The sequence below is a fragment of the Setaria viridis genome, chromosome 3 (genome assembly GCF_005286985.2).
Source record: "Setaria viridis chromosome 3, Setaria_viridis_v4.0, whole genome shotgun sequence".
NCBI lineage: Eukaryota > Viridiplantae > Streptophyta > Magnoliopsida > Poales > Poaceae > Setaria > Setaria viridis.
The window spans coordinates 4,878,449-4,903,141 of record NC_048265.2 but is presented as its reverse complement, the minus strand read 5'-3'; the positions used below and the strand labels follow the sequence as shown (position 1 = coordinate 4,903,141).

Sequence of the window (24,693 nt, the reverse complement as noted above, 5' to 3'; positions counted from 1 at the left end):
CGGAGGCTATGATGCTACCGGCCCGCTGCACAGCTCCTCCCTAGCTACGTCCGATCCACTTCTCACTACTCCGAGCCACCCCCTCCTCCCACTGGTGATGCTGGCTCACTCCTCATCATCTAGCCAGTCGCCGTTATCAATCCTCACGAGGTGTGTGGCACCAGGCGAGGTGCTACGATCCCATCGAGACGGGCGGCGTATGTTGACTCCTGCAACCACTCCTTCGATGACCCCATGCTCATCCTCTCTCATGTTGTCTCCTCTCCTCTACGACTCGTTCATATCTCTCTCCTCTCTGGACTGCGCCTATCCTGGAGCCCGTCGCTCCCCTGCGGCTAGGGCGAGTCGTGTGGGGGCCGCCGCTCTCCGTGGACAGGGGTGCGTCGCGCGGGGCCGCCGCTCCCTTGCACGGTGAGGAGGAGGTCTAGCACCTGGAGACCCGCGGCTGTGCAAGCCAGGAGCGGGTGAAGCGCGAGGAGGAGGCCAGTGGGGATGCAGAGGAGCGGGTAGCGGCGGCCGCGCGGGGACGCTGCGAGGTGGAGCTCCACGGGAAGGGTGTCGAGCGCCGCTCCCCCGCAGCCAGGGGCAAGCCGCGCCGGCCGCTGCCATCCTCCTCCACCACCATCATTTGCTAGCGTCGGATCCCGCTGTGCAGTGCTCCTCCTGCAAAAGTTTGCTGCATGTTGCAAGCATATATTTCAAGTGTTTCAGATGTTTCAGAAGAATGTTGGAAGTGTTTCATGTGGATGTTGCAAAGTAGATCTAGATGTTGCGATATTGCATATGTTTCACACACATGTCACTAGTAGAGAACTCACCTTCCATCCATCCCATTTTATGCTGGTTTAAAGTTGGCCCGAGATAAAAGATTCACCAGCCGGGACTAAACCACCCCCCACTGGTGAGGGGTTCACCAACCGGGATTAAAGAACCCCTTTAATCCCGTTTGTAAAGAGTAGAGGTCTAGAGGGACCTTTTATCCCGGTTAGAAACACCAACTGTGACTAAAGGGGTCCCATTTTATCCCGGTTGGTCTTTCCAACCGGGATCAATGTGATTAATCCCGGTTGGAAACAGCAACCACGATAAAAGGGGGCCCCTTTAGTCCCAGTTGGTGTTTCCAACCGGGATAAAAAGTCCCTCCCTCGTTCCGTGCGCCCCCTCCAATTCCACTCTCTTTCTTCTCTCACTAGCGCGTTACCCTCCTATATTCCCAGCTTCTTATCTCTTTCTTCTTCCTTATCTCTTAGCCTCTCTCTCTTTCTTCTCTCACTGGAGCCGTCGCCCCCTCCCTGGCCTCCCTACCGGCCGCCGCCCCCTCCCCTCCCTCCCGGCGCCGCTGCCGCCCCTCCCCTCCCTCCCTACCAGCGCCGCTGCCCCCCTCCCCCTCCCTCCAGACGCCACCACCACCCCCTCCCCCTCCTCCCCGGCGCCGCCGCCCCTCCCCCTCCCTCCCTGCCGGCGCCACCGCCCCCTCCCCTCCCTCTTGGCGCTGTCGCCCCCTCCCCCTCCTCCCCGACACCACCGCCACCCCCCCCCCCTCCCCCCGGCGACGCCGCCCCTCCCCCTCCCTCCTGGCGCCACCGCCGCCGACCCCTCCCCTCCCTCATGCGCCGCCGCCGCCCCTCCCCTCCCTCCCTACCAGCGTCGCCGCCCCCTCCCCTCCCTCCTGGCGCCGCCGCCGCCCCTCCCTTCCCTCCCTACCAGCGCCGCCGCCCCCTCCCCCTCCATGCCGGCGCCACCGCCCCCTCCCCTCCCTCCTGGCGCCACCGCCGCCCCCTCACCCTCCCTCCCGGCGCCGCCGCCGCCCCTCCCCTCCCTACCGGTCGGCGCCGCCACCCCCCCTCTACTGCCCTCCCCTTCCCCCTTTGCTCGCCCCTCACTGCCATTGAGGAGCAGCAATGGGGCGAGGTACAGGACAGAACAGTAAGAGGTGGCCGGCCGGTGGTGAGCTCGGTGGCCAAGTCAGTGTAGTTGTGGTGGTGAGTTGCAGTTTTTTGTTGCAAGCGGCGGCGACGGTGAGCTCGGTGTAGTGTCAGTGTTGTTGTGGTGAGTTTTTGCAGGCGGCAACGGCGGGCGAGGAGCAGTGGGTGGATGCAGCAGAAGAGGAGGCGATGACGACGGGCGAGGAGCGGTGGGTGGATGCGGCGGAGGAGGAGGCGGTGCGAGGCGGAGCAGGAGGCGGCAGGGCCGGAGCAGGCGCACCGTCACGGGCGAGCGAGGCCGGAGCAGGCACGCCGACGCGGGGTGCGGGCAGCGGCGGGATGCGGTGGCTCGACGGCGGCGCACGGAGGCCGGCATCGCGGGAGCCGAGGCAGGCCTCCGCCCGCGGGTGCTTTTTTTTATTTTTTTGGAAAACTTTTTTATCCCGGTTGGTATTCCCAACCGGGATAAAAGGGGTCTTTAGTCCCGGTTGAGTGACCCGGGACAAAAGACCCCCCCATTTGTCTCGATTATTTTATCCCGGATGGTTTTTCGGGAGATTTGCTCCCTACCAACCAGGACTAAAGACAAGTTCTCTACTAGTGTGTTGCAAGTGTTTTATCTGGATGTTACATTTTCAATGAAGATTTGAATGTTCCATGCAACACGAAACAGATGTTGCGGCGGATTTTTTTCCTCATCATTAACAGATGGCTAATAAATTTTTTTCAACATGTTTTTTATGTTGCAAACGGTGATTTTCTATGTTGCAAACGTTTATTTTCTATGTTGTAGACATTATTTTTTGATTTTGCGATGGACCAACAGAGTGTCCGATGGAAAGTTTTCCCATCGGACGTCTGGGCGCTAGCAACGCACTTTTACAAACTCAACTTTTATCCCCAAGCTAGAGTACCATGATTCTTTCTTTTCTTTTCTTTTCTTTCAATATTGGTACTTCATTAAAAACATATGAAAAAGGCACAATTTGTGTGAAGATCTAAAGAGAAGGGGGGAACATAAGTGTGGCTGACACATAATATGAGAAGTTTTACCTCTAAATACGCTCATGTTTTAATTTTTTTTTATACTTGATGATTAAGAGCCATTAGATGAAAATCCAACCATATGCAATTTTCGATCATGCCTCTCTCTTCTTGCGATGTTACCTCCTTCCATTAATGTTCGCCCAACTATTTTTATGTAGGGGTAGTTGCCGTCTACTTTTTAATGTTCTAGTCGAGTAAAGTTTAGATAGTAGAAAACACGACATGATGAACCTCATTTTTTAGAAAAATGATAAAAAAAAGTTTCACATTGATATTTTTCTGTAGTCCTTTTATATTTATTTATGGAAACCAAGATTCCCGTGTGCTAAAATGCCAAACGAAGTGTAAATAAACCAGTAATAACTGAGCAAAACTGAAATGAAAATCGGAGAAAGAAAAGCTATAGACTCAAACATGCACGGCCCGACCAGGCTATTCTTGTCAAGCGGGGTTCGCCGTGGCGGTCAACGTATCTCCTCTCCTCCCCACCCCAAGAGCGCCCGCACTTCCCTCGCGCCACCCGCACTAGCTCCATCCCCAGCCATGGCATGCAACCAGCACCTTCAAAAGCTCCTGTACCCGCGCATGCACCGCCTCCTATTCACCACCCCACGCGCCCGCAATGCCGTCGCGACAACCGCCCTCGTCGTCGTCGTTGCCGTTGCCGTCTTCTTCCTCCCCTTCTTCTCCCGGAGTGCCCGCCCCTGACGCCGCCGCGGGCTGCCTCCCCGCGGACCAGTCCTGCTTCGCGGTCTCCGTCTCGGTCGGCGCGCCCTCCTACACCTCGCGCCACGACGCCGCCGCCGCCACGGCGTCCGCGCACGCGTGCTGCACCACCACCTCCTACATCGCCGTCCTCGGCATCAGCTTCGGCTCCCTCCTCGCCATCCTGCTCATCCTCTGCGCCATCCGGTGGTACCTTGTGCGGCGCTCCGAGAGCCGGGACGCGGCCGAGGCCGCCGCCGCAGCCGCGGCGGAGCCCGACAAGAAGCGCTCCACGGGGCTGGACGCCGACGCCATCGCGGCGCTGCCGGAGTTCGCGTACCGGAAGGAGGCGGCGGCGGCGGCGGCGGGCGACGAGGCCGAGGAGAGGGAGTGCGCCGTGTGCCTGGGCGCGCTGGCGGAGGGCGAGGCGGCGAGGCTGCTTCCCCTGTGCATGCACGTCTTCCACCGGGGCTGCGTCGACGTGTGGCTCAGGGAGCGCTCGACGTGCCCCGTCTGCCGCGCCGAGGTGGTGGCAAGGTGCGCCGGCGAGGGCTGCGCCGACAAGGAGCAGGAGGGCGGCACGTCGCGGGGGTCCACGTCGACGGCGGCGGCGTTGCCACCGCAGGGCAGGCTGCTGGACGACGGGGAAAGGGACCTGGAGGCGCAGCTCTAGTAGTGTGTATCGATCAGAGAGGAGGTACATGGTAGGAGTAGCTTTATGTTGTTTGTTGTGTGTTTCCTTTCCTTTTCTTTTGGTTTTAGGGAAGTGACTAGCAACTTGGATGATTTGCTGGAACTTGGAGGAGGATGGATGGATGTCGTAGTGTTCTAATAAATGTTACACATAGCACTGCTGGTGAGAATAAATAAATCAAGAGAAAAAGACGAATACTCAAGACTTCCACGTCGTGTTTCATGTATTTGTTTTCACCTAAATTCATTGAAATGGGCAAATGGCCGCACCGACAAAAAAACACTTAAATGAACCTTGGACGATGTTCCTTGAAGTCAAGTAATCAAGTGCTAAGTAAACATGAAAAGTAGCAAAAGTGCAAGACCTCTTGTCATAGTTTTAGAAGGCAAGGTCCTTCTGTTTCAGGATGACATGGATTTTTCATTTTTCACCGAGCCTTGTTAATGTCATGATCTACTATTTCGGCTTTTTAGGAGATGCTCATATAGGTAGGGTGTGCATGTATTCATTCATAGAAATTTAGTGTACGTAGCATGTGTGTATACTACGTTTCAATAGTTAGTACAACACAAAAGGTAAGCAATAATATATCAAAGCGTATGCTAACTTGACTAGTTCCACACCATCCAACTTCCATTTACTTCAGGTAATAATACAAAGATTGCAAGACGTTGTGTTCCTCAACATTGCAATAATTAATATAATGATAGTACTTTTCATTTGTAAGATGTATTTGAATCAAACCCTTACTCACACTGGTCGATTAAACAATGTTAGAAAAAAAACACAAGATCAAAGATTTTTCTAGACTTGGAATTCTAAGGAACATAGGGAGGAAGCACACGGATATAGAGTGAAATAGAGAAAGAAAGTTTTAACCACTCTCATGTTACATTTCATATAAACTTTAAGATTTTTTATGATATCCATGAGCACCTAGGAAAATGGCCCAAATAGTTGTATTTTCCAGCTCTCTCTCTCCCTCTGGATCGTCCTCCATTTAGTGTTTGAACTAAAGAATATATATCAATTCCTATATTAAAGTTATTGTAACATCATACTAAAAAGTACAAATATTTCAAAATAGCATAGATCAATAAAAATATATAGTCTCATGTGTCCCGTGAAACAACCAATTTTAAATAATTGTTATCACGCGAGCAATGAAATACAATCCAAATGACTTTTTGGCAATCCTCTTGTGATCCGTTTTTTTAGCAACATCAGTAATCACATATGACAAAGAATACATTATTATCTAATAATAATTACTTCTATCATGTACATATACAATAACTTTCTAATTAAATGTGTATACAACGTCTTTCTATTGAAATATATACAGTTATGAGCAGAGATACCAGTAGCGCGATGCAGAGCAAACCGTATGGTTCAAATATTGTTCAAGGGCACTAATACATGTTGCAATTTTTGCTTAGCCAGATTTGTTGGAAGTAGACCAAGACAGTCAAGAAACGGAAACGGCGAGCCGGACATCGAAACCCAACCCACCCGACCCGCTTCTCCCTCCTCCCTCTCCCCGTCTGTCCCGCGTCAAGCTCCCCTCTCACCTCACCCGGATCTCGCGCGCGACGCAGGCGAGCCCCGCCTCTTCCCAGAAGCTTCTACAAGGCACTCCCCGCGCCACCCCCGCTCCCGCGCGGATGAGCGGCGGCTCGGGCCCCCTCCCCTACTCGATGCGCGATGTGGGCGCCGGCGGCGCCTACAACAACGCCAAGTTCCGCCACCGGTCTCGCCTCAAGGTGCCGCGCCTCCCCTCCCGATCCAACCCCCCATTGTTTGCCCCCAAAAAGAGGATTCTTTTTCCCTAGAGTCGAGGTAGCTCTACTTGGGGGTTGGAGCTTGATCTCCGCGGCGACTTGACTCGTTGTGAGGGGGAGTGATTTTGTTCGATTAGTTGGTTGTGTGATTGTGTCGTTGAGAAGGTTGAAGGTGTTGCGACATGCGACTTTGGGTGGAATGAGGGTTCCGTGGCATCGGATCTGTGGTACTCACTGTTGAAATTGCCCTGGTTGGAGGTTCTGGTATCTGTGGCGCTGCTGCCCTGGTTGTTTCGATCTGCTTACATCAAAATTCAAATGGTTGTTTCCATCAGGAGGTCGTGTATGCTCGTCGGTGTGTGAATTGGTTTACCTCGAGGGTTCAAGTAGTTAGTATGGTCTCATATAAGCTCTTGCTCTACCATGTACTTCAACATTTGTACCTCACCCATTGCTTGCGGTGTAGATACAGTGAATTTAATAAATGTGATGTCCATATCAGATCATGGATTGAAGAATTTGTAGACCATGTTACCTTATATATCTGTGATATTTGAGCATGTTTGGCGCCAAAATTCAGAATATGTTTTTAGGTTGTAACGCTCAATGGATAGTATAAATAGTAATAACGCTCTTTTGGTACTTTACATTTGGATGTTATTTGCCCTACTTCATTTCTGGGAACTTCAGTACTACACTTTTCATGTATGATGAAAAGAACTGATCTTTGTCTATCCTCCCTGATGATGAAGCAACAGCCCTTTACATAAATTGTTTTTCGTTTCTTGCATATAGGAAACTTGTATTCGAGACTGTTATGGTCGTGTTAGTTGTTCTTCCCTCTAAAGCTTTGTTACTTCTCATATGTAGATGCTTGTACAGTCCCTGGCTACTAACAGCAGCAAGTACCGTTGTGGAAAGTTCACTGTTGGTAAATTCTTGAGCCTGTTGATGGTTTCTGGCTTATTATACTTATTTCTGCACAAAAGCCCAGAGGGTTTTGTATCTGGTGACCTACATGGCAAAGAGATGCATAATAACAATGTCAAGAGAGCTCCCAATATTCGCACACTTTGGAGAAAACCACCAAGGCTGCCCCCACGTCTCCCACCAAATGAAATCTACAAAAATAATTCTCTACTTCAGCAGTCTCCATCTGAGTGGACCTCTAGGCAGAAGAAAGTTAAAGAAGCATTTGAACATGCATGGTCTGGTTACCGAAATTATGCAATGGGTTATGATGAGCTTATGCCTTTGAGCCACAGAGGCACTGATGGATTAGGAGGTCTAGGTGCTACAATTGTGGATTCTTTGGACACTGCGATAATAATGGGTGCTGATGATGTTGTTTCCGAAGCATCAAAATGGATTGAGGAGAACCTAATGAAAAGAATCAGTGAGAAAGGGCAGGTTAATTTATTTGAGACTACCATCCGTGTCTTGGGAGGGCTTCTTAGTGCATACCATTTGAGTGGTGGCGATCATGCAGGATCAGGTGACTCTAGGATACCAGCATCATATAAAAAAGCTAATCCAGAGCGACTTTTGGAAGTTTCAAAGGATTTAGCAGACAGGTTATTGTTGGCGTTTACATCAAGCCCAACAGCTATACCTTTAAGTGATGTTATTCTTCGTGACCGAACTGCACATGCAGCCCCAGATGGCTTAAGCAGTACCTCAGAGGCTTCAACATTGCAACTAGAGTTCAGTTACCTCAGCAAAGTATCAGGGGATCCAAAGTATGACAGGGAGGCAATGAAGGTGTTAGAGCATATGAGAACACTCCCAAAGGTGGAGGGTCTGGTGCCTATTTACATCAAGTATGCATTGTTTGACCCTCATATATTTTGCAAATAAATTGCTTTTGCATTCCATCTTAATGCTATTCCATTGTATTGCATTCAAAGGCATCAAAATTTAGAGGAGATTAATTTTTAATTTTTTTTTCATGTGCAGCCCCTCCTCTGGTCAATTTAGTGGTGAGAATATTAGATTAGGATCTCGTGGTGACAGTTACTATGAGTATCTACTAAAAGTGTGGATTCAGCAAGAGGAAAATCGTGACACTAGTTTGAAGTATCTGTTTGAAATGTATACTGAAGCAATGAGAGGGGTCAAACATCTTCTTGTTCGGAAAACTGTTCCAAACGAGTTGGTCTTTGTTGGAGAGCTTCCATTTGGACGAAATGGTGATTTTAGTCCTAAAATGGATCACCTGGTATGCAGCTCTCATTGAACATCTATCCTCTTGCACTCAATTGAGAAATCATTTATCCTTATAATGATTTTTTCCCCTGGGCAAGCTTTTGTGACCTTATTGTTTTCTGCATGACTTCCTTGATAACTAGCAATGGGATGTCTTCATTTTGCAGGTGTGTTTTCTTCCTGGTACCCTTGCCCTTGGTGCAACTAAAGGTATCACCAAGAAAAAGGCTCTTGAAAGTAATTTGTTAACTGATGAAGACATCGAAAATCTCCAGCTTGCTGAAGATCTTGCCAAAACATGTGTTGAGATGTACTTTGTGACCTCTACTGGCCTTGCTCCTGAAATAGCTTATTTCCACATTGAGGTAAGGGGTTCTCTCAGATAGTGGGTATCCTAATCCTTAGTTCGGTCAATATTACATTTTATTTTCTGATGGTTAAATGTATATGTTGATTTTGCATGCTAATCACTAATGCTACGAGGTTTCTACAGGGTAATCCAGAAGGGGGACCTGATGGTGGTAATAAAAGCAACAAATATGTCAATGATATTATAATAAAACCACTTGATCGTCACAATCTTTTACGCCCAGAGACTGTGGAATCACTATTTGTTTTGCATAGAATCACAGAGGATCCCAAGTAAGATTTCGGGGAATTGCCTACTTCTCAGTTTGCATCATGTCACTATTTGCTCATCTTTTTCTTCCTTTTTCACAAACAGGTACAGGGAGTGGGGTTGGCAGATCTTTCAGGCTTTTGAGAAATACACTAAAGTTGATTCAGGTGGTTACAGTTCCTTAGATGATGTCACCAGCCTACCTCCTCATAGGAGAGACAAAATGGAAACTTTCTTCCTTGGAGAAACATTGAAATATTTGTATTTGCTGTTTGATGAAAGCAATACTCTTCCACTAGATAAGTATGTATTCAATACAGAGGCCCATCCTCTTCCAGTCATGCGGTCTGCGGAACAGGCTTCACATTCTGTATAGTTTTGAAGTGTATAACTGTTGTATGATCATGATGAGAGAAGTAACGGATATATGAGAAATATACTTGACAACTGACAACATAGTCGGAGGAGTGAAAATCCCTTTACGTGAGCTTGAAGCAACATAGGAATCAATCTTGGAGGCAGGATCTTGATCGTGGAATCGTCATGCTTGATTTTGAGGATTTTGGATTTTCACTTGTATTTATTGGAAGGCCGTGCAACTTTTATACTCTGTACAATCTAACTTCAAATTTTGAAATCAGTTAAAATCAGTTGGCTGTTACACACTTGCACTGATATTTTGTCTAGAATTGTATGATCATGTGTCGTCCATCCTTTCTTGTCCTCTGATGTTCCACCATTTCTCCATGGTTAACTGGTGAGTACAAGCAGTACCCTTATCATTTGAAGTGGTTGCTAATTGGTAACACATTGTTCATTCCAGCTTGGGTTTTCCGATTGTCATTATAGTGTAGCACATTGCAAGTCACTCGCTTTAACCGATGCTTAAATCATAAATATATGGAATATCCTCAGATTTCACCATGTTCAATTAGTGCACTATCACACTGGTGAACGAACCTGTGTCTGCGGTAACATTCAAGACAATAACATCAAAGATTACAAGAACCCTTCTTCTATGAATTTATCATACACCAGTTCAATAGTATCGCACCATTAATTTATTATACTGCTGACCAGTTTTGAATTACGTAAGTCCACTATGTTATTGCATTGCACCAAACGTGTGCTGAGAGATTATGTTATCTTCGGAATTATCTCAGAGCACCAGCATTAGTTATAATTAGAGTCACATGCCTAGCTTTCCTTGATTTCTGACATCTCGGTCATTATTGAATGGTAAAATGTTGGTTTTTAGATTCAGTACTGAGTAAAATTGTAGCCACTAAGTCATAAAGTTAGCTAAATGATCAGTGAGTCGTTCGAGTATGCAGTTGAGATAGTACTTCCTCCGTTGCAAATTATAAGTTATTTTGATTTTTCTACATTTATAGATATTATTATGCATCTAGATATAAGATATATCTAAGTGCATAACAAAATTAATAAATTAAAAAATCAAAACGATCTATGATTTGAAACGAAAAAAGTATATCTTATAAGATGCCCACCTCGTACAACGGAAGAGGTGAAATAAACGTTTGGTATTTTGTGTCATCCTATAAATGTGGCTTTCCGGCGCTTGGAGGGCCAAATTCCGAAACATCCCCGGGCGCGCAATACAATGTGCGGAGCATCCAATACGATGGTTGCGTTGCTTCGACTGGCCCAAGCCGATGGCGGATGGATGGAATCCCTGCTGCTGGTGCTGCCGCGCTGGAGCCTGGGGGCGCGTCGCGTCCGTCGGCCTGATCGGCGCCAGCGCGGCAGGCAGCGGCCTCGCCCGACCGCGACGCGCGGTGGGCACGGCCGGCCCACGCCACGTCCCACCACCTCTCCTCCGCGCGACGCGTCCGCCCCACGCGCCCACCGCTCGCCCGCCCACCCCGCACGCCGCGGGGCCCCTGGCCCTCTGCCCTGCCTCTGCTGGCCCGCGCGATGCCCGCGGCAACGTGCCGCAATTCGTCAGCCCGCGCACGGCGGGGCGGCATGGGAATGGCATGGGCAGGAGCGGGCGGTCTCGCTGTCCCTGTCGCCCGCGCGCCAGCTTTCCTTGCCGGGGTGGCCTGGTGGCGCGCGTCCCGGCCGCGGAGCCAGCGGTGGCCGGGTGGGTGTGTGGGTGGACCGCGGCGCGGACGGCCGACCCGTCTGACTGGCCACGCCAGCGGATTCCTTCGTGGGCTGGGGGACACGCGGCGGAACGCCGCGTGGGCACCTCCCTCCCTGCGGCGGCTGCGGCGCCCGTGGGTTTGTTTCGTGAGCAAGGATGGAAAATGATAAGCGGCCACGCGGCGTCGGGCTCTCGCGACAGGGGGCCCGCCGCCGCCTCTGAGGTCCAAGCGCCGGCGGTGATTCCCCTTCGAGGTTGATACGCTGTGGGCATGGCTAAAAATGGGGTTTCCCTTTGCTAAAGTTGACATGAAGCCTCAACATTTTCCATCCTTTTGCATCTTCCACCAGACCCACCATTGCACAGCCTTTCCGAATTGATCGGTTACCCGGTTGCGATGGCTTATCATTGAACTTGATCACCTGATTGTAATGGTAGTAAATCCACTGTGAGCCTTCTATGCTCTCTGATAACGACCGCTTTTGCCAACACCTCACACAGTGAAAAGCCAGCCCCCAACAGGGATAAGATCAAAGTTTCAAAAAAAAAAAACAGGGATAAGATCCAATACATTGATCTGGCATGCGAGAGATATCACAACAGTGCTCAGTGCATTGCATCATACTCCTACGACGCAGGTAGGTAGCTGTCGGAAATCTGGAACAGTGTCATACACCACACGCATCCATCGAGGTGGTAGTATCATACACCTCTGACCACCACTCCCCCCATGCCTATATAAGCAGAGGCCACCCCCTTCGTCTCCCTCCCCCATCTCAGCGAGAAAGCCTGTCGAGCTACCCCCAAACCATTCCTCTGCTTCCCTCCTCTGTTTCTTGGACACGCACACACAAACACTGGGAATTCGTACGCATTGTAGCCATGGTTGTCCTATCCAAGGGCGAGCTGGAGCAGATCGCGCTCCCGGGCGTGCAGCGCGCGGCGCCGCCGCTGGCCGCCGTGCCGGAGGTCGACCTGTCCACGGCGGCCACCAGCGGCCGCGCGGCGGCGGCGCGCGCGGTGGCCAGGGCGTGCGAGGAGCACGGGTTCTTCAAGGTGACGGGCCACGGCGTGCCGCGGCCGCTTCTGGCGCGCGTCGAGGCCGCGGCCACCGCCTTCTTCGCGCTGCCGCAGCGGGAGAAGGAGAAGGCCGCCGCGGCGGTGGCGGCGCCGGGAGGCGGCCCGTTCGGGTACAACAGCAAGCGGATAGGCGGCAACGGCGACCTCGGCTGGGTCGAGTACCTCCTGCTCGGCGTCACGGCCGCCGGCGCCGCTGCTGCGCCCGTGGCGTTGCCCGGCGCGCCGCCGCCGTCCGCGCCCGCGGAGGCGTCGCCCTGCTGTTTCCGGTGAGTTTCTCTCTTTACTTGGTATGATAAATCACACTCTGCATTGGCGGCGGCATTGCTAATTTCCGCTTTGGGCAAGAGGGGCGAGAGCGCAGTCACTGCTTGTGGGCCCAACAGCAGGCGTAGATGCTGTTGCGTACTGATATTTATTGACTGGAATTTAAACTTCGCTGATTTCTTATTTCTTTACTAATGCTATGTTTGCTGATAGCTAGAAAATCATCAGAGTAGTAATACTTGTTGGAAAAATACTACATCCGTTCCAAATCGCCGGCTGGAGCATGATCAGTCAAAACAAAACGGTCTCGGTCTACGATTTGAGGAGTAGAAATTTACTTGAACTTGAGCTGTGTTGGAGGCATAATAATTAAGAAAAATGCCATTGTACTTTTCATGTAGCGTGGCACAAATAAAAAAAAAAGAAGCAGCAGAAAGCTTGATTGGGGAGAGGTGAGAGGTAAACCGCACGTGCCGAATTTCACCAAAAGGTGAGCAGAACCTCTGCGCTGTCTGTCCCCACCCCAAAAAAATGATGGAAAATGATCGAACAAATTTAAAAAATGTCGTGCGATCTAGTGTCATGTCATCAATAATCTAAGGACAGATATCGAAACACAAAGAACTCTTATCAACACAAAATCCGAACCGCAGAACAGAAAAAGAAATGGCCGGAAACAAGGTAAACCGGTGACATTTTGGGCGCCTCTGATGCATGCACCTGACCGGCCACCACCCCACCCGTGCGTCACATGGCTGGTGGCACCACCAGGCTGAGCTGATCGATCCATCTCCTGCTCCCGGCCGGGCGGATCAGAGCGCGGGGAGGCGGACGTGTCAGCCGGGGCGGCTACCTCCGTGATCGTCATCCCTTTGCTTAGTCACTGTTCTTATCTCCTCTACCTCTTCTGTAAAGTCAAAATGATAGCGTTAAACCTTGAGCTTCGAAATGATAGCTTTTTCCATCGCAACTTGGGTTACCTGTCGCCGCCGCGAGTGTCCTACTCCGAGCTGGCCTGGAGCCTTGACGGCAGCTTTCTGCCGACTCTTATCACCTCCTGCTCAACGTGATGGCACTGTGGCAGAGACACCTGCTGATGTCTTCTGCATCTGATGTTTCAGCGATCTAGCAGTAGCATCTACAGACTGTATTGTAATCGAGCATCGAAACCCATGGCCTGACGGACCCCGACACCCGACTGCTGCTTCTCTCTCATCAGTGATCTTCTGGACGAGTACGTCGCGGCGGTGCGGCGGATGACGTGCACGGTGCTGGAGCTGATGGCGGAAGGCCTGGGGCTGGAGGACAGGGGCGTGTTCACCAGGCTGGTGCTGGACGGGGACAGCGACTCCATGCTGAGGGTGAACCACTACCCGCCCAAGCAGCAGCAGCAGCAAGGCAGCCGCCTCACGGGGTTCGGCGAGCACACCGACCCCCAGATCATCTCCGTCCTCCGCTCCAACGCCACCGCCGGACTCGAGATCGAGCTCAGGGACGGCACCTGGGTCGCCGTGCCCTCCGACACCGACTCATTCTTCGTCAACGTCGGCGACGCACTCCAGGTACCGTGTTTAATCTTGCTACTACTGTTGCATGCCCTGATCTCGATTTTCTTCTTCTTCTTCTTTATGAAATTGGCAATTAGATGTCGAGTTCTACAACTTGGGTACTGAAAGCGAGTGGCTCCCCCGACACGTCATGTCGTCGCTTTTTGCTACTAGAAAAAGAAAAGAAGGGGTCTTTCTGTGTCTGCGTACGGCACGAGCAGGCCGCATTTGATCAGCGTCCGTGGCTGTGATGTCCGAGCGAGTGCAACGTGTGGATGCCCAAGTGGCGACCGATTCCGTCCCAATCGACAAACCTTTTTTTGGTACCCTCCTAACAGTACGGAGCCTGCTTGTCATGAACAGGCTGATCTATCGGTCACAGAAAAAAAAAATCTCCCATTGTCGGTGAAATCAGCCCGTAGTAATGGCTGAAATAGTTTACCTCTGTTAGTGAAATCTCCCATTGTTGATTGATTCCTGATCCATGTGGCTGCCTGCGTGCTGATAACAGGTGCTGACGAACGGGCGGTTCCGGAGCGTGCGGCACCGGGTGATGGTGAGCAGCGCGCGGCCGCGGGTGTCGGTCATCTTCTTCGGGGGCCCGCCGCCGCGGGAGCGCCTCGCGCCGCTGCCGGGCCTCGTCGACCGGGAGGGAGGACGCCGCCGCTACAGGGAGTTCACATGGAGGGAGTACAAGACGTCCGCCTACAGGACCAAGCTCGCCGACAACCGCCTCGGATACTTCGAGACCGCCACGGCCGCCGCCGCCGCCGCCACCAGCTAGTCAGCTAAGCCGCCGCGCTGGTGGTTGGTCGATCGCCGGCGAGCCTCTGGATGATGTGTAGTAGCGTAGAAATGTTCTCTTTCTCTTGTGTGTGGTATAGCTTCTGTGTTCGTGTGAAGCAAGAGCGGCTTCGTGCACCGGTGCCCCTGTTCTTGTGGGAACGAAAGCGGTCAGGGGCCAGTGTGCCCGGCCATGGCGAAAGCCTGTAACGCGAGAATGGCCAGACGAAAATGATAGAAATGTACACGTAATCACGAGTTTTCTATGCGTGGATTCAAAAATGGCTTTAATTTTGCTTCAAATCCACCACCAACCAGTTCGTTCTGTTGTTTTTTTTCCTCTCACACGGACTGGTTTCTTCTGGGCCTTAAAATTTTCTTTGGGCCCTATTCGTGTCCTTTGGCCTGGCCCAATTTGCTAAGGGTTACTAAGTTTTTGATCGACCAATTTTAAGGATATATACGTTCTGAAGTAGCAAATGTATAAATTTTCATGGTAAAACCCAAGAAGCATTATTAACTCCACATGTATATAGCCTTCCCATAATTAAACCGTGTTTTTTGACACAAAATCAGAACGCGGGAAAGAGAGGAAGATCGTGGGAAAATACGCGCGCGCGCGTTCCGTTCCCACTTCTCATGCGCCGTACAAAAGGCCACCTCATCCACTCGCCACATCGTCTTCCACTCCACCACCCCCACAACACTACACCTCCCTCGATCCCTGTATGCCAAGGACAATGGCCGGCGGCTACTGCACGCGGGAGCTCGAACAGGTTGCCAGCCAGCTTTTGCCGCCGGAGATCATCGCGGAAATCGGCATCGTAGACGACACTGTGAAGAACTCCGCCGCCACCGCCTGCCGCAGCCACGCCGTCATCGAGGGGCTCGCCGCGCATCTCGCCAGCATCCTCAGCCTCGCCGGAAAGAGAACCCAACACCGGCCTCGTCCGGCGATTGCAGCCCCACACAACCAACACGTCAGCAGAGTCCTGAAGACCAATGGCGGCGGGAGTATGGCCCATGTCGCACCGGGTTCCGGGAAGAACGACGACACGGTTCTTTGTCCTGGAACTGTAAAGATCTTTGCGACGCCGGTAGCCGCTCTACCTGCCGGCGCTAACCTGCTGCCGGAGAGGCGTCAGAATGGAAGAAGCGGCACCGGCGTTTTCTTGCCGGCGAGGCGTCACAACGGGAGCGGCGGCACCGGCGTGTTCATGCCCCTTGCAGGCGCGTACCGTACAAGGCCGTTCAAATCCCCCAGCAGCAAGGGTAAGTGGAAAAGCCTGTTCTTGAACCATTCAAATTACCATCGATCGTTCTTTTTTTCAGGGCCATTACCATCGATCGTTCAATCAAGACGTGATGTAGCATAGCAAGGCTCAAATGCTTAATCACGACGGAGAAATAGGGAAATCTTCCACATTTCCAAATTCTCATTAGCATCGATCTTCCATGTGCAATAATTTGTTTTCTGCCGTCCCCACTGAACCATCTTGGTGGCAGTCTGAAGATCTGAACAAGTCTGCTGATTGTTGCCTGAAGCAGGTCCGAAACCGCCGCGGCTGATGAGGAAGGAGGCGCCAATGCCAATGAGTCGGCAGGATGCAAGGCAGCCGTGTTTCAAGCCCTTTCTGCCCTGAGGCCTGAGTTCCCCTTGCTGCCACAATAATGGACGTACTGACTGAGATCAGGATCAAGTTTTGGATGCATCATGTCTGATTTGCGCTAAAGGGTTCTGAGTTTTAGCGAACACACAACAGGAAAGAAAAATGTCACCTGATATTTACCTAGATTCTGTGTATTGCCTCTTCAATATGAAAAAAAAATATATTTGTACTAGTAGTGCAGTAAAGTTACCAATTCTCCAGTCAGCTACATTGTTAGAGCGAAAAAAATGCGTTTTTTTTCCCGTAAACAGATATATGATGTATGGCTGGCAGAATGTAGGAGGGTAATTCGTCAGGAAAGATGTGAAGTTACCAACTCACTCATACTAGTACTCTAGACTTCTAAGCATCTATTTTAACTTTTCTGTGGCATGTTTCCTAGCAGCAGAGGAACCTACTCGTTAAGCTGAACTGATTTAGACATGGATAAGGAGAGGCTCACACTGTGATTTTTGTTTTTCCTTCTCTTTGTCAGGATCTTGCTGTGCCAAAGCTTGGAGTATGTAATAGCCTATGTATATCAGTTTTGTCAAGATATTGATTTGCTGCAGCATTGCTTGGTATTTGATCCATCTCTGCTCTGCCTTTTTGATGGTGACGACTGACGAACCTGCAGCAGCATCTGTTGTGGCCTCAGGCCTGTATGCTGTGCTCCTTGGATGGTGCTGGCTTTAACTACCTATCAATCAAGAAAGAGAGGGATCAAGTAGCAAGTCCACCTATGCTTGCAGAGATGACGACTGTCTCCATTGTTATCAATACAGGGGAGATTCGAGAGCTGAAAGGAACAGCGGGCAAGAGAAAGCGTTCTACGAAAAATGGAGTAACACTTTGCTCATTTTTTTAATGTTGTGCTCATGTTGGAATAAGGAGCGGCTCGCATCATGGTCCTTGCCCTTCTCTTCTTCTGGGGACTACTGTATGAAGGTATCTAGAATGTAGTAGCCTTGCTACTTTACTTCTCTTTGCATGTTCAGTTGCTGAAGCATTGCTTGGTTTGTGCTGTGCCTCCTCGACAGTGGCACGAACCCGCAGAAGCCCCCATTGGTGTAATTGTAATATATGTGTACGCTATTCTGACGATCCTGGCTTCGAGCAGCTATCAATCAAGATGGAGATGATTCTAGTGACAATTTCACCATCCATACTGATGATTGTCTGAATGTTGGAAAATACTGTCTATGTACCTAAAAAAGCCCAAACGATCTACATTTTGAAATTGAAACGGAGGGACTATACTGATGATCTACATTTTGAAATTGAAACGGAGGGACTATACTGATGATTGTCTGAATGTTGGGAAATACTATCTGCATTTTGAAATTGAAACGGAACCAAAACAACCTACATTTACGGAGGAAGTATGTGTATACTTCCTCTTTTGATGATCCTGGCTTCGAGCAGCTATCAATTGCGTGCTGTGTGCGTTTCATTTCTTAACCCGTGACAGGTAATGCGTGCGAGCATGTATATAAGAATTTCCAACAAGGGTTGCCACTGGGGCGGGCCAAGACCTTGAATTGGAACCCATGCAACCAAACATCCACATTAGAATTTCGTCCATATGCATCACCCCATGCAACCAAAACATCCACATCCATATGCATCCCCCGAGGCTGGTTGAGAAAGCTCGTAGCCTCTGCGTGCCGCAGCTTACCAATCACGGGAGGACAATTCGACAAGCTCAGCCGATCATTGCCACAAATCCCAACTAACCTCATTTTCATTACCAAAAAGAATACTCAAATGCGATAGTTTAAAAGGCTTAGCAGAAGCTTCACTGCAGAAAAAAAATCTGTATGAAACATTGTCCCGTTCCATTGAATGGCACGACTAGGTAGTATCCCCTCTCCTTGTGGCTGCATCCCAGCCAACAAAAGCATTTCCACCCCCCCCCCCCCCCCCCCCCCCCCAAAAAATTGCCCCAGTACAACAAATAATACGATTATTGTAATGACAATAATTGGCATGTAAGCTAAGGTAAAAACTGGTCCAGACTTGTCCCTACCAAAACCAACTACTGGAGTGTCAAAGCAGCTGGAATGTTATTACGATAGCATGGAGCGATTAACCCCATTTTGATATGTAGGTCTTATATGCCAATTTTCTTCTCGAACTTCTGGATCTGATTCAAGAAAATCCAGGTCATCTGCACAAACATTATCAATCGATGAGTATACCAGAGTCAACAGACTAGTATAAGGCAGACAAATTAACTGTCCAACTGAGCATTGCCAAGCATTTTCGCTCACCATGACATGGGGCGCAATCCTGACACAGTACACCGGGAAGCCAGTGTAGAACTTGAATGGCCCACCGCTCTTGAAGGTCTTCGCGGCACAGTCCAAAGACCCTGTGTACGGGTACTTGCCATTGGCATCAGGTTGCATCTTCTGAATCTGTGTCTTCACGTAGTCAAAGGGCAAACTGCATGCTGAGGCGAAGAATCCAGAAATAGCACTGGCTCCTGTAATCAAATTCGACGATTGCATCAGGAAACTGACAGGCCTAACATGGCTCCATAATAGTATACATATCGAAGCAGATGGAAATATGCAAACATAAGTATTGCAAAAATCAGTAACATAAAAAAATTCAGGAAAAATCCTATACGTGTAGGGCAAAATGTCAGTTACATAAAAACAGGCATTCGATTTCATTAACATAGCACAAAATGCACAAGGATATCAGGTAATAGAACCTTACCAATTACAGTAGTAATTTCTCCTGCGCCAAATTTGTCCCTAAATAGCTCGACACTCTGGTCATAGGAAGCAAGCATACCCATGTTCAGTGCCATAGCTCTTACAACAGTTGGGCCTGCACCCTTCCAAAGTGCAAGGACTCCCTCATCAGCGGAGATACGGTAGAGTGCGTGGAAAGCATTCTTGTAGTTGCGCCTTTGTGCGGCGGGCAGGGTTGAATCAGCTTGCATTCTAATGAGTGCCAAATCAGCAGGACTACCAACACAAGCACCAATTGCTCCAGCAGTCAGACCAATAAAAGCTTTCTGAATTAGTGGCAACGGCTTCCCCTCATTCTTTTCAACTGCTTTGTTGGTTAGAACCCTGGAAATGTTCCATGCTCATAATTAAATAATAGAACAATTGTTGGAAAGAATGTAAAACTTTAATTCAAAACCAAGATAAAATAGCTCAAAATTCATAGCTAATCTTAGATATGCATGCATGACTTTGACAAAAAAAAAGGCACTGGAAATGTTTGTTCACTATACAGTATAGTGGTAATAATTACACCAACTACCAAATCATATGATTCACTCAACATCAAACAAAAGAAAATTGAATCTACAAGCTCCTTGGTGAAACAGAATTTTATATTAACATCAAACAAAACATTACAATAGCATTATTCCTTGGTGAAAAATCATCATACAAAACAGTGCAGATGAATGAAAAAAACATCAATATCATGGCACTCCTTTTAAGGGTCAAGTCATTTTTGAAGACTGCACAGCTCATGAAACAAATTAGTATATGCAACCATATATCTGATAGGCACTAACCAATAGAAGCTAGCAATGTCTATATGCAATCAACAGAAACTAGCGGCCTTTCTTGACATTCAAATGGAAACCATATGCTAAAACAAGCAGATCTTCACCCACAGATTTTTGTGCAAGAAAATCAAAAGGAAACAATAAGTGAATCTACCATAAACGAAACACATTATACAAACCTGAAGGATCCAAGACGAGCAGTCGTGTACGTCGCTTGCCTTAGCAAACCAGCGGACAGACCCTGCAAAGAAAAATATACGAGCAATTAAGCTACATGCCAATCCAAGATATCAATTAATTGAAAATGCCATATGGAACACAACCACACAAGCTCATTGTTCTGTACTGTGCAAGATAAAATGCAAATGCCACATCTTGGATGCATATAAGGTCAAACGCAAAGATGCTAGCCTTAAAGCATACCATATCATGTACTGGATTACAACTGTACAGGTTGCATTAAATGAATATCTAAAATCAAAACATAATTTTCTAAAACCAGAGACTCAAATCCTCAAATCTAATACCCTGTTTGGCTTCTCTTGAACATTGCAGCACCATTGGATCAGCAATCAATAATATATATAAGGACTTTGTACAAGAAAAGGGTAAAAAACACCCAGAAAAACAAACCTTATAGAAGGAACGGAGCCCCTCGTTAGCAAGCATGTTCTTCGTGACCTGACCAGCGGAGCCCTCACCCAACTGGATCCTCACCTGAAACCAAAACAACAATAACAATTACATGTTGGGCTGGACAGGACTCCACGTGCCAAGGGCCATATAGTATAGAGCTCCAAAAAGGCATGCCATCAAGACTTTGACAGTGACATCTATACTAAGCCAATTTTCAAGTTGGAACAGAAGTTAAAACATGTGGTTCCCTTTCACCATGACCTAATGTTCTTGTTAGGTGCAAGCATTATTAATCATGACAGTCCATTGAAAGAATTCCAACAGGAGCAGATCTTGGCCAATAGATTAATTGTCAATCGCATTGTGATTCTATTTGCTAAACTCCACTCAAACACAGAGTGAACCAAAGAAATTTTCCCAAATTGCAGCGATCTTCCTCCAAGAGAAGATCACAGGGAATCAGAGAAACACCTAACTACTACAAATGAAAACCCATTCGATGGTCAGTTAAAGACGTCCATACATACCCAGATCTTACCAAACGAGAACCTAACAGATATGGACACCTCACATCAGTTCAAGTCACAGTGCACAAACCAATCTCCATGGACCTAAGCGACCCAAGCAAGCTAATTCTACCATTTATTACCAACAGATCGCGCGGCCAGCAAAACGTAAAGCTCCAGCCCCACCAACCCACGCATACACGATCCATTTACGGCAATTCACACGGATCTAAGTCTAGCCGCACCGAAACACCCCCAACAGCAAGCTTAGTTTCACTGCGCTGAACCCAAGGCCACCCTCGATTCACCAGATCCAACCACCAGAGCGGAAATTCCGCAGATACGCAACCGACCCACCACTTCGAGTAGCAAGCATCCACCATCCCCGTAGATCTACGCCCGCAAACCCCCGATCCCGCCACCCCAGCTCACACACACACCAGCACTAGGAAGCCGAACGGGGGAGGGAGCGGCGGAGCGGCGTGGAGGCACGGTACCTTGACCATGTCGATGGGCTGGATGACGCAGGTGGCGAGCATCCCGGAGGCGCCGCCGTTGACGAAGGGCTTGATCGTCTTCCAGACGCCGGTGGCCGCCACCGCCGCCTGCTGCTGCTGCTGCTTCGCGTCCGCCATCTCTCCCTCTTGCGGATCGGGCTGCGCTGCGCTCGGCTCGGTGAGGGAGCGGAGCGGACGAGGCGGCTCGAGCGAGGGAGGAGGAGGGGGGAGATGAGCAGGAGGCGGCGGCTGCCTAGATCGCTGGGTGGCGTTGCGCTTTATTAACGCGAGGAAAAAAAAAAGAAAATGGTTGCGGGCGGCCAGCCAGCCAGGTGCGCGCCGGGGACCTCGTGGGCGACGTCGCGTGCGGGATCGCCCGGTTCGGCGCGTGGGCGCGGTGCACGGACGGTGCGGGGTCGACCGGTGGCCGCGTGTGGGGCTAGAGGGTGGGTGGAGTGAGGCAGGGGTGTACGGGCTTGGTCTATGGAGCAAGAGCGGTGCGGTAGTGGGGCCCCGCGGGCTGCCATGACGTGACCCCGTCGGGAAAGCGTAATGGAGATGGTCAAAACATTGTAGTTGGTTAGTGCGTTAAAGAGTGCTTTGCTTTGGGTCCAGTCCAGTAAAATGAACTGTGTTTGGGGTCGGTAATCAAAGTCGTGCCTGTACAACGTTGAAAAGACTACCTTTGATCCTTCAAGCTCCAAAAGGACCAAACAGATCCTCGATGTCAATATTTTGGCAAAAGAACCAGGCTTTGTACCACATGGTATTTGCCACTCGTAGTGTGCTTGCTCACTAATCTTTATTCGCATATTCCAGATCTGATTAATGACACTTGCTGGTGGCCACAGCTCTCGACACTAGAACCAGGCAACAATATTTCAACATCCAGTATGTATTCGTCCCAAATTACTATATATTTTGATTTTTTAGATACATAACTTTTGCTGCATATTTAAATATACATATATCTAGATTTATAGTAAAGGCTTTGTATCTAGAAAAGCAAAATGAATAGTAATTTGAGACGGAGGGAGTATCTATCTATGTATTTTAATTTATTTTTATATCTATATTAGTCGAGCAAACACGTGAACCAGAAAAAGTATATGCAAAAACTATTTTCAAATATATAACGTTTAGAGTAGGATAAGCATAGATTATTAGACAATTTTATGATTATTTTATCCTAAATGCCATATAATTTATTATTATTTTGTCCTTGAAATTTAATGTTTGAACCGAAGAAAATATTAACCACAAATTTACCATGGATCTCATTCCATGTTCGGGGGAAAAAAACCATGGCTTCAGTTTCAAGAGTAAAGGTGCGTACCTTGGTCTTGTCTTCCTTCGTGCCTAGACCATCGTTGAAGAAGTACCCGGATTTTGTCAGAAAAGGAATATACGGGGACTAATCCATTACCTTTTGCGAAAAGAAACAAAGATCGATATTTTTGCATTCATAGGAAACACATGGATGCACATAACGTAAAAGGAAGGCCTAGTCTAAGGAGGATCAGGTGATTTTTCATTAAGAAAGAAAAATATGTTTTAAAATTCAAGTTCAGAGACGGTGCGAACAAGCAGGTGGTCGAGATGTACAACCATAACTTCCATCGTCCGAACCAGTATTTGTTGTGCTTTTTGTGGACCGCTGATCCACTAATTATAGTGCACAAGTATGGACCGAATATTTCTGCTTTAGTAGTGACAACTTTTTACTACCAAATTTCTAAGGCATACATATGCATGTTCACTGAAAAAATGCCCACGAGGGGAGATTCCTCACGGTAATGTCATTTTCTCCGTATAAACTAAATAAAGCTGGTGCTTTTTCCTGTTGACCTTTTAGATGGCCATATAAGGTGAAAGATATCGCGCAAATAGTCGTAGCCATCCATCATGTGAACCGAAACTAGAGACAAATCAAGTACTGGCACTTGCAAGGTTGTGTCAGCTGACTCAAAACACTTGAACCATGGATTTGTCACCTGTGACTCTACTGATTTTGTCGCTGTGGGTGCATTTCAATTCACGAATCGAAGTCGCCAAGATGAGGTGAAAGAGGACGAGAATCGTGAGATACAATCTTGTTGTAACGAAAAGGACATTTTGAACCTGCATTGAGAGCATGACAATTTACGCAGCATATGCCATGTGTTGACCCTTGTAAATTGATATTTTCAATGTGTGCTGAGCTAATGAAAACATGTCCCCATTAATAAGCATGCATCGTCATCACAAAATTGACCAAAACTAGTTAGACAGCGAACTAGCTGGCATAAACAGTGAAAAAGAAGTTTGATTTTTTATTAAATGAATCTCAGTACTATTATGCACCAAAAATTCAATTCTTCCAAAACTGGAGTTCATATGAGTTCATTTTCACATCAAAATACAAAACAACTGCCAAGAGTAAAGAGATAAACGTTGCTAAAAACAGAGAGTAAACAGACAGTACCAAAGTAGTACTGGAAATACCTACGTAGCGTCCTGTACTGTCTACGAGCAACGGGCAATAGAGTACAACTGCAGATAGCCATAGCACAGCACGTATTTCATCAAGAAGAAAGCAGATTACAAACATAAATCTTGATGCAGCCAAACATGGTTTGGCCAACACAAGAGCATAAACGACTTAAAAACAAAGAAACACTGAAGAAAAGTACAACCAAACTCATAGCCGGCAAGCGGCCGAAGCAACAAGCACAACAAACCAACAGCAGAAGAAGCACGAAAGAGGGAGGACACCCCCAACCCTGCCACCCTAAGAGCTGAACCTGCAAAAGGGATACACCATCGCTAGAGATGCCTAGGGAGAGCAAGCTCGAAGCACAAAACGGTGGCAAAAACATTCACCGACACAACACGACCACGGTGGCAAAGCATCCTTCAGAGTAGAAAACGGTGGCAAAGCATCCGCCCGGACCAACCAGCGGTGGCACAAAATCCACCCGACCAACATAACATCAGTGGTGGCGAAACATCCACCCAAACAGCATCATGACGGCAAAACATCCGCCTAAGCACACGGTGGCAAAGCATCCACCTCAACCAAGAACAGTGGCAAAGCACCCACCCAATGACCACAACCCGAGCGG

The 24,693-nt window shown here is 48.7% G+C and overlaps 4 protein-coding genes across 5 annotated transcripts; 3 read left to right on the top strand and 1 right to left on the bottom strand.

Moving 5' to 3' along the window:
- The first annotated feature begins 3,594 nt into the window (after positions 1 to 3,594).
- On the top strand, positions 3,595 to 4,350 carry LOC117848215 (RING-H2 finger protein ATL16). Its single transcript, XM_034729546.2, has one exon. The coding sequence runs from the start codon at positions 3,595 to 3,597 to the stop codon at positions 4,348 to 4,350; it is 756 nt and encodes a 251-aa protein (XP_034585437.2).
- Positions 4,351 to 6,020: 1,670 nt separating this feature from the next.
- Positions 6,021 to 9,637, top strand: LOC117850070 (mannosyl-oligosaccharide 1,2-alpha-mannosidase MNS3). Its single transcript, XM_034731850.2, has 6 exons — positions 6,021 to 6,134; positions 7,023 to 7,972; positions 8,109 to 8,370; positions 8,525 to 8,722; positions 8,851 to 8,999; positions 9,082 to 9,637. Exons 1-6 carry the CDS (start codon positions 6,036 to 6,038, stop codon positions 9,350 to 9,352), a joined length of 1,929 nt encoding a protein of 642 aa, XP_034587741.1. The 5' UTR covers positions 6,021 to 6,035; the 3' UTR covers positions 9,353 to 9,637.
- Positions 9,638 to 11,835: 2,198 nt separating this feature from the next.
- Positions 11,836 to 15,026, top strand: LOC117848264 (gibberellin 2-beta-dioxygenase 3). 2 transcript variants are annotated; one of them, XM_034729602.2, is made up of 3 exons: positions 11,836 to 12,432; positions 13,650 to 13,992; positions 14,076 to 14,482. In XM_034729602.2, the coding sequence occupies exons 1-3, from the start codon at positions 11,969 to 11,971 to the stop codon at positions 14,226 to 14,228; spliced, it is 960 nt and encodes a 319-aa protein (XP_034585493.1). In that variant the 5' UTR covers positions 11,836 to 11,968; the 3' UTR covers positions 14,229 to 14,482. The 2 variants fall into 2 exon arrangements, with proteins under 2 accessions (XP_034585493.1, XP_034585492.1); XM_034729601.2 differs by lacking the exon at positions 14,076 to 14,482 and adding an exon at positions 14,489 to 15,026 and having other exon boundaries at positions 11,837 to 12,432.
- Positions 15,027 to 18,125: 3,099 nt separating this feature from the next.
- LOC117848265 (mitochondrial dicarboxylate/tricarboxylate transporter DTC) lies at positions 18,126 to 21,857 on the bottom strand. The gene is made up of 6 exons (XM_034729603.2): positions 21,590 to 21,857; positions 20,584 to 20,667; positions 20,130 to 20,191; positions 19,137 to 19,498; positions 18,683 to 18,897; positions 18,126 to 18,579 (listed from the first exon to the last, which is right to left on the bottom strand). The coding sequence occupies exons 1-6, from the start codon at positions 21,725 to 21,727 to the stop codon at positions 18,523 to 18,525; spliced, it is 918 nt and encodes a 305-aa protein (XP_034585494.1). The 5' UTR covers positions 21,728 to 21,857; the 3' UTR covers positions 18,126 to 18,522.
- Between the last annotated feature and the right edge of the window lie 2,836 nt (positions 21,858 to 24,693).

Coding starts and splice junctions, on each gene's coding strand:
- LOC117848264 (XM_034729601.2), top strand. CDS start 11,969: ATGGTTGTCCTATCCAAGGGCGAGCTGGAGCAGATCGCGCTCCCGGGC. Junction 12,433..13,649: donor GCGTCGCCCTGCTGTTTCCG/GTGAGTTTCTCT, acceptor CTCTCTCATCAG/TGATCTTCTGGACGAGTACG. Junction 13,993..14,488: donor ACGTCGGCGACGCACTCCAG/GTACCGTGTTTA, acceptor TGCTGATAACAG/GTGCTGACGAACGGGCGGTT.
- LOC117850070 (XM_034731850.2), top strand. CDS start 6,036: ATGAGCGGCGGCTCGGGCCCCCTCCCCTACTCGATGCGCGATGTGGGC. Junction 8,371..8,524: donor GTCCTAAAATGGATCACCTG/GTATGCAGCTCT, acceptor TTCATTTTGCAG/GTGTGTTTTCTTCCTGGTAC. Junction 8,723..8,850: donor TAGCTTATTTCCACATTGAG/GTAAGGGGTTCT, acceptor AGGTTTCTACAG/GGTAATCCAGAAGGGGGACC.
- LOC117848265 (XM_034729603.2), bottom strand. CDS start 21,727: ATGGCGGACGCGAAGCAGCAGCAGCAGCAGGCGGCGGTGGCGGCCACC. Junction 19,499..20,129: donor GCTCGTCTTGGATCCTTCAG/GTTTGTATAATG, acceptor GAACATTTCCAG/GGTTCTAACCAACAAAGCAG. Junction 18,898..19,136: donor AGAAATTACTACTGTAATTG/GTAAGGTTCTAT, acceptor ATTTGATTACAG/GAGCCAGTGCTATTTCTGGA.
- LOC117848215 (XM_034729546.2), top strand. CDS start 3,595: ATGCCGTCGCGACAACCGCCCTCGTCGTCGTCGTTGCCGTTGCCGTCT.